At 35.7% G+C, this 12,633-nt stretch overlaps 2 protein-coding genes across 3 annotated transcripts in view; one reads left to right on the top strand and one right to left on the bottom strand.

The window, feature by feature from the left end:
- The window catches only part of HAT1 (histone acetyltransferase 1), a 40,470-nt gene extending 33,249 nt beyond the window's left edge, over positions 1-7,221 (top strand). The window contains exon 11 of one of the 2 annotated variants that reach the window (XM_027557627.1): positions 6,234-7,221. In XM_027557627.1, coding sequence (XP_027413428.1) covers positions 6,234-6,401 — 168 coding nt within the window. In that variant the 3' untranslated portion in view covers positions 6,402-7,221. The remainder of the gene's footprint in view (positions 1-6,233) is intronic. The other variant, XM_027557638.1, reaches the window with a different exon arrangement.
- Positions 1-12,633, bottom strand: part of SLC25A12 (solute carrier family 25 member 12) — a 187,193-nt gene that overhangs the window by 164,554 nt on the left and 10,006 nt on the right. The gene's annotated exons all lie outside the window — the stretch shown is intronic.

The following is a 12,633-nucleotide window of genomic DNA, read 5'->3' as shown; positions in this document are numbered from 1 at the left end:
AGATTCTGCTTTATAGAGCCAGTCTTTTGAGTGTTAATGGTATATAGGGTCACACTACTCGTTGAATCTCAGCTTTTTTCCTTTATCACATCTTGTTTGCAGTGCAACCGTATTTCTTAATTTGTTATAATTCTAAATATAGCACATTTTGAATATAAAAATAATTATTTGCCTGACATACAAATCTTGTGTCTGGAATTAATATGTTTTTTCTTCATAGTGCCATTTCATTAAGCAATTTAATGGAATACTTTAATCAATTAATAAAATCAATTTAATTGATTTTCTAACTTAGGAACTACCATCTGCATATAACAGGTTGTAATAAATTATAACGACTATTCCCCCAAATTTGTCAGAAATAACATTTTATTCTTTATCAGTCTTTATGTTTGTCAGCTCAGAAACTTCAGAAAATTGGTAGAAATGGTACTTTCCAAAGATTTTGATCTTTAATATTAACTTGGTAGCTGGAAAATTTCTTTATGATGAAATTGGGCATATAGAACAATATAATTAGATGTTAGCATGACAACATTTAAGAGTATTAAAACTTTTAGTAATTTATTAAATTATGTATCTCAGATACTTGTGACATTTTATATAGGCAGATGCAGCAAATAAAAGATGATTTCTAAGTATAAATAGCAGTCAGGAAGTTATGCCAAATAATGGGAATATCTGTAGTTCATAAAAGCAAGTATTGTCTACTCTTAAGAATAATAATTTTTTTTTATATTATTAAGTATCCTCACCTGTCTAGCAAGTTCACCTTTTCTAAAAGACCACCAAAAACTGGTTATTAAACTATTTAAATTCTTAACAGTCAAAATCGGTATCACCATCCTTGCACTCATACAAAATATTAAATTCTTTAGATACTTGCTCAAACCCTATTTATAGTATGCCAAGTTTAACGAGTTTAGTTATCCAGTATTCTGTCTCATTGAGAAAACCAAGAAATCTTGATCTGGGTTGATAGCCACAGTGTGATAGAAAACCTACCACAAACTTGGTAAAAGCCTAGAAGTAGTTGAATGCCCTATATGCAAGGGAAGAGTTAGAAGATTTCTTTGTTGAATGTATGCAGATGGTTTTCTCCAATTTGTCATTCCAAGCTGATACTTGTATACTGTGCTGTGCTATCACAGCATTCTCAAATGCAAAATTATATTTAAGAATAAAGTAAAATTGCTTAATACTGAGTGTGATTTTGAATTTTTAAAAAATCTTTAAAATATATGCCAAATGGGGAAAGTTTGGAATCTAGAATTTATGTTTCACTTTAATACATTTTATTATAAAAAAATGTAACTTTGCTAAGTTATTACAGAGGAATGGAATTGTTTATTGATAGCAAAGTCCAATTCTGTGCTGCCTTTTTTTAAGGGCTTAAATTTCCATATCAGTTTAGTTCCACTAAGAAATTTATTTGGGTAGATATTAGAAGTAGTTGTACCTTACTTTAAAAGTTCTTTAAGTACTGATAATTTATTTGTATCAGTGCCAAGAAGGGATAAAAATAATTTGTATTAACTAGAATCATTTTAAAAGCACAAAAAGAAATTCTTTAGTACAGAAGTAATTTTCAGGTGTTCAAAAAAAGATAAATTTGAACAATTTGACTAAAAAAAAAGAAAAGTTGGTGCAGCTGCTTGGTTTTAGCATTTAAATTTTTATATTGTTTCATAGGCATATTTTAATTCATAATTGGTTTGCAAGTACAAAATTTAGAATCATTGTTATAATAGCATTGGATTTGGAATCAGAAAACTCAATTTTGAGGTCTAGCTTTAACTTTTACAAATTGTGTGTGTTGACAGTTATTAAAATCTGGGTATTAGGCTTCTCTTCTCTAAAATGGAAATACTTCCATAGTGAGGAACTGATGAGAAAGAAATACAATACAGTGTGCATGTTTTTAAAGGTAACCTTTCGATAAGTCTTAGGACTTTTTATACGTCTCCACACCATTATTATTTTTAAATTATTGCAAAAGAACCTTATTTCTGTAGTTCACAAAAGAGACTGGTTGAGCAGATGGAAATTAAGGCGCTCTTAGAGGTGGTAGAATTTTTGAGATATTTGTAAACCTTCTTGGAACCTCTGAAAACTAGGCAAGAAGAAAGTTGTTTTTTGGACCTTAAATAAACTGACACTAATATGATCTTTAATTAATTTTTCTGCATTAATTAAGGTTATCCACAGCCTTAGTCTATGAAGGAATTAGCTTTTTGTTTGTTTTTGGAGGGAGAAATTTCTTCTGAGCCTAGAGGAGGTCTATTCCAGTCTTCTGGAGTTCTGTCTTTCAGTATTTTATTTGTACTCCCATTGTAAGTCACTTGCTGGATAGAGGTGATCCCCAATCAGTTTAAGTTTTTTTTTTTTAAACACAGTTTAAAAGATGAATTTATAATTCCTACATATACAAAGCAGTATACACATGCAGTTTTAGGAATATTAAAATCAATAAAACAAATAGCTCAAATAACTTATTTTAAAAGAACCATAGTTTACATGCTCATGAGGAACTTCTCTAATAGTTTCATAGTTTTCCATAAAGCTAGTACATGTATTTTTTTATTCCTAGGTACTCAGAGCTCTTAAATTTAATTCAGAGATGTTCTATGTCAATAAAAATTATAATAGAAATTAATTCTGACATCCATCTGAGAAAAACTGACAATGAAATTGAAGGTGGCAATGAAGGGGGAGATAAACTGGGGAAGTAAACACTTGTAAGAGATCTGTTGTTTTTGTTCAGTCACTAAGTTGTGCCTGACTCTTTGTGATCCCATGGACCACAGTACACCAGGGTTCCCTGTTGTTCGCTGTCTCCTGGAGTTTGCTCAGATCAATGTCCATTGAGTCAGTGATGCTGTCTAACCATCTCATCCTCTGCTGCCTCCCTCTCCTTTTGCCTTCAGTCTTTCCCAGCATCAGGGTCTTTCCCAATGAGTCAGCTCTTCACATCAGGTGGCCAAAGTATTGGACCTTCAGCTTTGGCATCAGTCTTTCCAATGAATATTCAGGGTTGATTTCCTTTAGGATTGATTGGTTTGATCTTGCAGTCCAAGAGACTCTCAAGAGTCTTCTTTAGCACCACAGTTCAAAAGCATCAGTTCTTCAGTGCTCAGCCTTCTTTATCGTCCAGTTCTTACATTGTACATTTGTCAGCAAAGTGATGTCTCTGCTTTTTAGTAAGGTGTCTAGTTTTGTCATAGCTTTCCTTCCAAGGAGCAAGCATCTTTTACTTTCAGGGCTGCAGTCATCGTCTGCAGTGATTTTGGAGCCCAAGAAAATAAAATCTGTCACTGTTTCCACTTCTTCCTCTTCTCTTTGCCAGGATGGGACCAGATACCATGATCTTAGTTTTCTATGTTGAGTTTTAAAACAAGTTAATAATTTAAAACAGTATGTCACTGGCACATGATTCATTCTGTAGGTTATTTGTAGCAGAATTGATAGTTAATATTTAAGAACTAAAATGATGGTTCTGTTGTATACGAGAATTTAATATGATTGGAGGCATTTTCAAGCAATGGGGTTAGATTATTTTATAAATGTTATAACTGGTTAGCAGTTTAGAAGAATAATTTTTTTTCTTATAACATACCATGATAATTTTTGGATGCATTACCTTTTAGTTCCTGACCCGTTTCCTTAACTTGGGTGCCGCCAAGAGGCAGTTGTGCTTCTTGGCAAAAAAAAAAGTAACTTTCACAGCAGAAACAAAGGATTTATTATCCACATGATTGAAGAGTGAGGAATATACTGTCCTTCCAGGGCTTGGGAGTAATAAACCTGAATTTTCATCACTTCTCTAGAACTACTATTCACAGTGTGATTAGAAGATCAGCAACATTGGGAATTTTCTGGTGATCCAGTGATTAAGATTGTGCTTCCACTGTAGGGGCCATGGGTTCAATCCCTGGTTGGCAAACTAAGAATCCCCCAAGCAGTGCAGCCACGCACACAAACACACACTAAGTCAGCAATATGAACATCATCCAGGAGCACTTTTTAGAACCGCAGACTCTCACTCCACCCCAGACCTACTGAATGAGAACCTGCATTTTAATTTTAACAAGGTTCCCAGTTGATGTTTGTGCACATTTAAGTTTGAGAAGCACTGCATGTCTTATATTCCAAAACTATTAAGGTTTCCTTTGAGAGACATTTATTAGTTTTTAGGATGGAGTTAAGACTGTTTTCAGGGTTTTTTGTTGTTGTTGTTAATTGTATTTGGTAGGCAGTTACATAGAAATTTGGGAGAAGGCAATGGCGCCCCACTCCAGTACTCTTGCCTGGAAAATCCCATGGATGGAGGAGCCTGGTGGGCTGCAGTCCATGGGGTCGCTAAGAGTCAGACACGACTGAGTGACTTCACTTTCACTTTTCACTTTCATGCCCTGGAGAAGGAAATGGCCACCCACTCCAGTGTTCTTGCCTGGAGAATCCCAGGGACGGGGGAGCCTGGTGGGCTGCCGTCTATGGGGTCGCACAGAGTCGGACACGACTGAAGCGACTTAGCAGTAGCAGTAGCAGTATATAGGAATTCAGAATACGGACTTCTAATTAATCATTAGGGGTTGGATCCTGGCTTCTCTGCTTACTGCCTCTATGACAAATTATTTAACACCTGCACCTTTTTTTTTTCTTTTTCAATTGAAGAAAGTTATAGTACCTGTCTCATAGTTTTTAGGATTACATAAGTTAATATACTTGATTTCTGATCTCTATATAAAGTTAGCTCTTTATTAAATGCTTAAGTGAAAGAGGATATAATCTACAGCAGTTTATCCAAAATGTATGAAAGCGAAAATCGCTCTGTTGTGTCCAACTCTTTGCGACTGTGGACTGTAGCCTGCAGGTTCCTCTGTCCATGGAATTCTCCAGGTCAGAATACTGGAGTGGGTAGTTGTTTCTTCTCTAGGGGATCTTCCCAGGCCAGGGATTGGACCCAGGTTTCCCATATTGCAGGCAGATTCTTTATTGTCTGAGCCACCAGGGAAGCCCAAGAATACTGGAGTGGGGAGCCTATCCCTTCTCCAGCAGATCTTCACGACCCAGAAATCGAAACAGAGTCTCCTGCATTTCAGGTGGATTCTTTACCAGCTGAGCTACCAGGGAAGTTGAAAACGCGGGTATACCTGTGGCGGATTCATTTCGATATTTGGCAAAACTAATACAATATTGTAAAGTTTAAAAATAAAATAAAATTTAAAAAAAAGAAAAAGAAAACTAACAGAAAAAATACACATATGCAATAAAAAAAGAAAAAAACAAAAAGAAAATGTATGAAAGTTTCATATATTACAGTATTTTATATAATGCAGTATTGCCACCCACCTAGGAATCTTGGAGTCATTCTGCATTCTTTCCCCACATCATCCAGTGTTTTCCTCCCTAAATCTGTTCTGTACCTTCCACCTCTGCTTGGTCTGTAACTAAGCAGACTTGGCCTAGGCTTTCATCATCTCTTGAATTCTTAAACTAACTGCTAACTTGGTCCCTTCCAGTCCCATCCTCAGTATACTAACTGTATTGTTCTGATAGTGACCTGTCTAAAAGTTGTTACCAGATTCTTAGGGTGATGCAAATCTCAGTTTCCTGAGAAATGGTAGTTTCCTTCTCAGTGAAATGGAGAGGGTTTAATAAGATAATGTATGTCTAGACAGTAGAGACTCAATAAATGCTAGTTAATACTGTTTTTTAAAGTGTGACAGTTTTTGGCTTATCTTCCTGAAACTCTCCCAACAGTTTATGGTAAAATTAATACGTGGTCCATAAATACATCGCTGGGTAAGGGAACTCAGAAATAATAGTGGCAGAAGAAGCCAGTTTGGAATTAAGATTAACATAATTAATGATTAATTACTATTAAAAATTGATGAAATAATAGCACTTAATTTCAGTTGTCTTTCTTCAGTTACAGTACCTTATTTATTAAAGAAATATTTGAGTGTCTGTACTGGCCAGTTCTTTAGTATGCTTTGGAGAGGGGGCTGTCACTCACATACCTATATTTACCATTAATTGATACAAATTCCATGTCTTTTGGAACCCTCTTTTTAGAGGGCTTGTAATTCATGTAACATTATGTTTAGGCTTCCTTAAAAATGTATGGGATAGATTTGGGCATATTCCTACTACTACTATTTTTAACACTGGAGACATATTTTTTTATATCAGCTTTCTTGGTCTAACCAATACTCGTGTTTGTTACTTAGAAAAAACAGAGAGATCTTGCTAAAATGAGAAAATGTCTCAGACCGGAAGAACTGACAAACCAGATGAACCAGATAGAAATAAGCATGCAACATGAACAGCTGGAAGAAAGCTTTCAGGAACTCGTGGAAGATTATCGACGTGTCATTGAACGCCTCGCTCAAGAGTAGAGGTTATACTTCTCTGTACAGAAAGTTTGCAAATTTCTGTACATGTGTTGTGAAAATCAGATGATGACTTTAATTTTAAAAAATCTTGTAACATTTTGCTTACATTAAAAGTTATCTATCTTTAGTTGAATATTTTCTTTTGGAGAGATTGTATATTTTAAAATACTGTTTAGAGTTTATGAGCATATATTACATTAAAAAAGATATAGCTTCTGAAATACCACTGCAGTTACTTCCCTTCTTAAATAGTGTAATAAATGCTTAGTTGTGATATGTTAATGTGTGCTGATATGATTCTTGAATACTTATGATTAACTTTTTCCATCTTATTAAAAACCTTTAGGTTTTAAGCTTTTATTATTCCTCCCACACTTTGCTTCTAAGCTTTTAACACATTTCTTTAAGGTCTTCCTAGTAATCTTGGTCTTACTATGTGATTTTTCTAAGTAGAAAATGTTCTTAAAGTAGAATTGTTTTAAATAAACTATTAACCACTTATTAGGAGTAGGGTGGGTAAGAGAGAGAAGGGAAACTAAATACAGCCTGAAACCTAGATGTTTGGCACCAAATATTAATTGAAGATAATTCAGAAGTTGCCATAAACATTTTCTAAATAGTAAGATACAAATCAGGTAACAAAAGTCTAGTTTACACACTATTGTTGAAATATGTAAAATGAGGTTGTGATTTAATATAAGGTTATCAAGATGTTGAAGTCTAAGAAGGGGAAAAAAAAGATAAATTGCTTAATATAGTCCTTATTTTATTGAACTAAATAAGTTGCTTGATAGTCATTAAAAGTAAAGCTTGATTTTTTTAACATGTGCCAGTAAGCCAAGTATTGTATAACATCAAAAATGGGATGTAAGTTGAACTTTACTTTTTTTTTTTAAGTTGAACTTTACTTTTAAAATCTGATTTGTTCAGTGCTCAAGGCAAAATCCCATCTTGGACAAGCGCTAACTTGTCCTTCATCAGCTTTTTTTCATCAGTAAATTCTGTCAAACATGGAAGCAAAGTGAGTAGTACCCTCTGGACACAAAATAGTTGTGGCCACCAGCATACCAATGGCACTAAAGCCAGACCTTTAAAATAAGAGTTCTGCGAACATTTCAGACAGTCTCATCTCAGAAGTTTATATACATAAAACTTGATTTCTGAGAGTACATACACGTACCTAAGTCGTACAGATAGAATGAACCAATGCAAAGTCCTTCTGAAGCTATATGGAAAAAATGTGTTTTCCATCTGGATTTACTATAAGATTTTAAATTTTTTAATTTGGAAATTAACAATTGATGTCTGAAAATGAGCTCTGAGGAGAAAAAATTAGTACAATCTAAATAAATTATCTTTCAACATCCTTCTTTATGTAGAAACCAGAAAAAGCCAATGTGATACCAGTTTCTGCAGTTTTTTTAAGAAAACAATGTTCTATGGTTAAAGGTCTAGTTTATTAGCATTAATCTTTCAGACTTGAAAGGCTGTACTTTCATTTTGAGTTAGAATAAGTCTGATAGTAAGATCTGTACTTAGAACAGGATAGTTAAACACCAGGATAGAGATACATAGAACCGTGTGTGAAACCCATCGCAGCTACCTTTTGGGCTTAGTGGTCACTTCCACCCTGTGGTAGCAGCCTTCATCCCCTTTACCATCCACATACACATAGATGTACAGTGTTTTATTTGCTGCCTTTACCTTTTTCCCTTCCTCCCTTCCACTACTACTTTTTTCCATATCTTCTCCAAGTTGCATTTTCTCTACATGTAATACCATGTTTCCTTTCATGGAAACATGAAGACCGTGAAAAACACTGATGTAAAATGAGGTTGTATTAGACTTGTCTCCAGGCTTCCACCCTGTTCTAATATCTGTGTTTATCCTTTTTACATCTTTTCTCATCATTCTTGAGCTTTTCTACTCAGATGTGGATATAGATGTAGTATATATCTAAAATTTTTTAAAAAATAAATAACACGAAATTCAGTTCATACCTGAGTTAATATATAAGAGGAAGAGAAAAACCCACTATATGTCCCTGTCTCCAAACTGCAGGGGCCTCAGCTTGCTGTACCACAGTCTTATCTACTCTGAAGATTTATCTCATCCACCATTATCTTGTCCACTCGAGTTTCCTCACAGCAAAGCCTTCAATGCTGTATCAAAGAAATAAAGAATCACAGACCTCAGAGGTCAAATGATTGAATTCCTCAAATTCATTCTTAAGTTCTTTTTATTAGAATTTACAAGCCAGTTTAAAAATATTAAATGCTGATTAAGATACCCATACTTCTTCCAAGTGAAATTATTTTATATTTGTATATGATCTCTGTATACATTGAACAGAGTAGCATTTTCTTTTTAACATTTCTAGTATTAAAAATGGTTCTCAAAGATGTACAATATTTCAAGTTGAGGTTCCCATATTAAACCATTTGCCTAGATTTTTTCTTTTATTATTACAACATTCAAATGAATTAATATCTTCAAATTCAAATAAATTAATAATATATATATATATATACACACACACACACATATATATATATATATTTGTATCCATGAAGTATCCCAATTCCTGGGAAGTACAGTTATTGAGTCAAAGGGTAGGACTATCTCCATGGTTCAGTTATGTAAACATGCCATATTTTCCAGAATGCTTTGTAAATTACAGATATTAGTGTTTGTACTGATTTTAATAGAATTTCAGTGCTATGGTATGTTGGTTTTGTTGTTGTCTCCACAGGTATAAAATCTCAAATTTGTATTCTTTTGCTTAATGGGAAAGCTGAATACTTTTCCATCTTTTTGTGAAATTTTTTCCCTTAGGAATAGGAATTATCCGTTTCATTTTTCAAATTTGACTTTTAGGGGCTATACATTTTTATAGACAGACAGTAGATCCAGAAGTTCACTTGCCTAAGGTCACAATGAATTAGTGGCAAAGCCAGGACTATAATACCTGGCTTCCACTCCTCCATTTCATCTTCTGTCAAGTAGGCTGACCAAGTCATAAGCATGCCAACCCACTAGGCTCTTCATAAAGTGGGGCTTTCTTTTATCGCCATCTGGGAAATACCTCACTTGCATGTTTGACGTAGTCACAGGACAAATACCCCAACTGCCCTCTATTGAAAACCTTAAGTATCAGGAAAAAGGATGTTTATTTATAATGACCGAGATTATTGGTGCCTCATTTGAAGCATGGCTTGAAGTTCCTCATTTCCTCTCAACATTTTCAGTTACTCAACATCTACAACTTTCATGTTTCCATATGCCTTTACACCTTCATTGTAATACGCATTTCATTCTCCTTGTATTACGCATTGCAGTAGCGTTACACAGCACACTGAATTTACTCCTTGACTTAGGCAGAGCTGTCTATATAAAAAGTAGTATGCACACAGTACAAAAATGTAAAAGGGCATACTGTGAGAAGTTCCTTCCCCCAAACCTTCAGAAACAACTGCTGTTTTGGGTTTGGGTTTTTTTTTTTTTTGGCTGTGCAGTGCAGCCTAGGAGATTTTAGTTCCCTGACCAGGGATTGAACCCGTGGCCCCTACAATGGAAGCACAAAGTCCTAACCACTGGACTCCCAGGAAGTCCCTAAAGTTAATGGTATCCCAGAAATCATTCGAGCTATGGCTGCATGGTAGCCATTGTACAGATATACCATAAGTTACTCTACCAGTTCCCTATTATTTGTTTCCAGTATTTTCATTACAAACAATGCTGCAATGCATGCACGTTCTTGTACATATGCTGTGTGTAGAGATTAAAGTCCTAGAAATCATGACCTTTAGTCTGAACTCATTCTTACAGTGACTGTACTACTGTTTACAGCAGTTAAAATTATTAACACCAACTAAGGTTACAGATGCTTAATCCTGTACCAGTCTAGAATTAGCTGTGTAAACAAGAGCATTTTGGACCTCTCCAACCATCCTCCTCCACAGCTAGAAATAATGAATTGTCTTAAAGGGCACAGTGATTTGAACACTTGCATAGGCCCATGACTTTCTTTTTGTCTCTTCCTTTAGTCTTGCTCGATGCTGCTGCTGCTGCTAAGTCACTTCAGTCGTGTCTGACTCTGTGTGAACCCATAGACAGCAGACCATCAGGCTCCCCAGTCCCTGGGATTCTCCAGGCAGGAACACTGGAGTGGGTTGCCATTTCCTTCTCCAATGCGTGAAAGTGAAGTCGCTCAGTCGTGTCCGACTCTCAGTGACCTCATGGACTACAGCCCACCAGGCTCCTCCGTCCATGGGATTTTCCAGGCAAGAGTACTGGAGTGGAGTGCCATTGCCTTCTTAGTCTTGCTTAGCTCTTCTCAAACCTTTTCATCCAGAAGAACTGCTCTACAGCAGGGTTTCTCATCCTCAGGACTGTTGGCATTTTGGGCCAGATCACTGTTGTGCTGCCTCGTGTTCAGTCTAAGTTGTGACCCCATGGACTGTAGCCCTCCAGGATCCTCTGTCCCTGGGCTTTCCCAGGCAAGAATACTGAAGTGGGTTGTATTTCCTTGTCTAGGGGAATCTTCCCTACCAGTAATCGAACCTGCATCTCCTGCACTGCAGGCAAATTCTTTACTGCTGAGCCACCAGGGAAGCCCGCTGACCTGTGTACCAGCTGGTTAAGAGCATCTGTGGCTTCTACCCCCAAGATGCCAGTAGTACTATCCCCACCTCCAGCTGTAACAACCAAACATGTCTCCAGATACTGCCACATCTACCCCAGAGGGGCAAAATCACCCTTGGTTGAGAACCACTGCTATATGGGATTAAATAATTCATTGACATTTTAGCAATGACTTTTTAATTATGTAACAACACGAAATTCAAAATAAGTAAGAGTATTTGATAAGTAAATTGCCCTCCCTTCCACCCAGTCACCTAAGTCACTTCTCCAGAGGCAATTACTTTTCCCAGTTTCTCTTTTGCCCCTCAGAGTTAAATTATCAGTTTGCAAACATCCATCACTTTGTTTCAATACAAATGGTGATATACTACATGCAGTACTTAGAATCTCTTCCAGTTAAATTGAACTTATCTTTATTAGTACATATCAGAATACTTCAGTTCTAAATATGCTGATTCTAAACAGCTGTTTGATACTTACTCCATAGTTTGGTTTCAGAGTCAGTTTTTGATATTTATTCCATAGTTTGGTTTCAGTTTGTTTAACCCAATCCCATATTAATGGACATTTAGGCCGTTTCTTATCTTCTGCTCTCAGGCAGTGTTGCAGTGAATGTTCTTGTGTGTACTTCATTTTGTACACGTGGTGGGGGTAACACAGTGATGGAATCACTGAGAATGGAAAGGCGTGGACATTTTATATTTGGTAGATTTTGCATACATTTGAGACAATAGAGAAATCTGGACTCTATATTAGATGATACAAGATTTTGTTAATTTTATTGTGATCATGGTATTATGATGAGGTAGGCAAGTCACATGCAAAACTATTTAGGACATCTGTAACTGACATTCAAATGGTCCAGAAAAAAAGTATGTGTAAATGGCATACACACACACAGATATTTGTACATAAATAAATATGACAAAAGTCAAATTATTGAATCTAGGTGAGAGGGATATACAGGTGTTCATCACTGTGATTCTTTCAACCTGTATGTTTTCAAGTTTTCAAAATAAGACTTGGGAAAGATTGCATATATGAAGTAAAAATAATACTATAAAGTAGGAACAATCAGTGAATAAGGAAGAGTTCTCAGAAATTTAAAATGAGTGTGTCACATAATTAAGGCAATGGAAACTTGGGATATAAAGTTGAAGAAATTTCACAGAACATCAAAAAGAGAAAATAGGAGAGAAAAGAGAAATCAGTGTAGGAAATCTGATGGCTGGCTTTATTTTCAGAGAGGAAAAGCAAACAGAAGGACATTATCAAAGAAAGGGGAGATAGTTCCTCAGAGTTGCAGACATGAATCTTCAAATTAGAAGACTTTACTGAAGGTTGAGCAGAATATCACTAAAGTTTATGGAAAGTTGACTATTTGCCAACCACCTGCAACAGTGAGAATCTCAGTTCTCACAATCCTCAGAGGTACACATGGTATGTATCCTTGAGTGAGGACTAGGGAGATTATTTCGCCCAAAGTCACACAGCTGGGAGGTGGCAGACAGGATTTGGGTTCAGGCAGTATAATTCACTTTCGTTTTTAACCACTATACCACTTCCTAAAAGGATATACATGTACACTAAA

Source organism: Bos indicus x Bos taurus, chromosome 2, assembly GCF_003369695.1.
Source record: "Bos indicus x Bos taurus breed Angus x Brahman F1 hybrid chromosome 2, Bos_hybrid_MaternalHap_v2.0, whole genome shotgun sequence".
NCBI classification, from domain to species: domain Eukaryota; kingdom Metazoa; phylum Chordata; class Mammalia; order Artiodactyla; family Bovidae; genus Bos; species Bos indicus x Bos taurus.
This window is presented reverse-complemented; position numbering and strand designations above follow the sequence as displayed.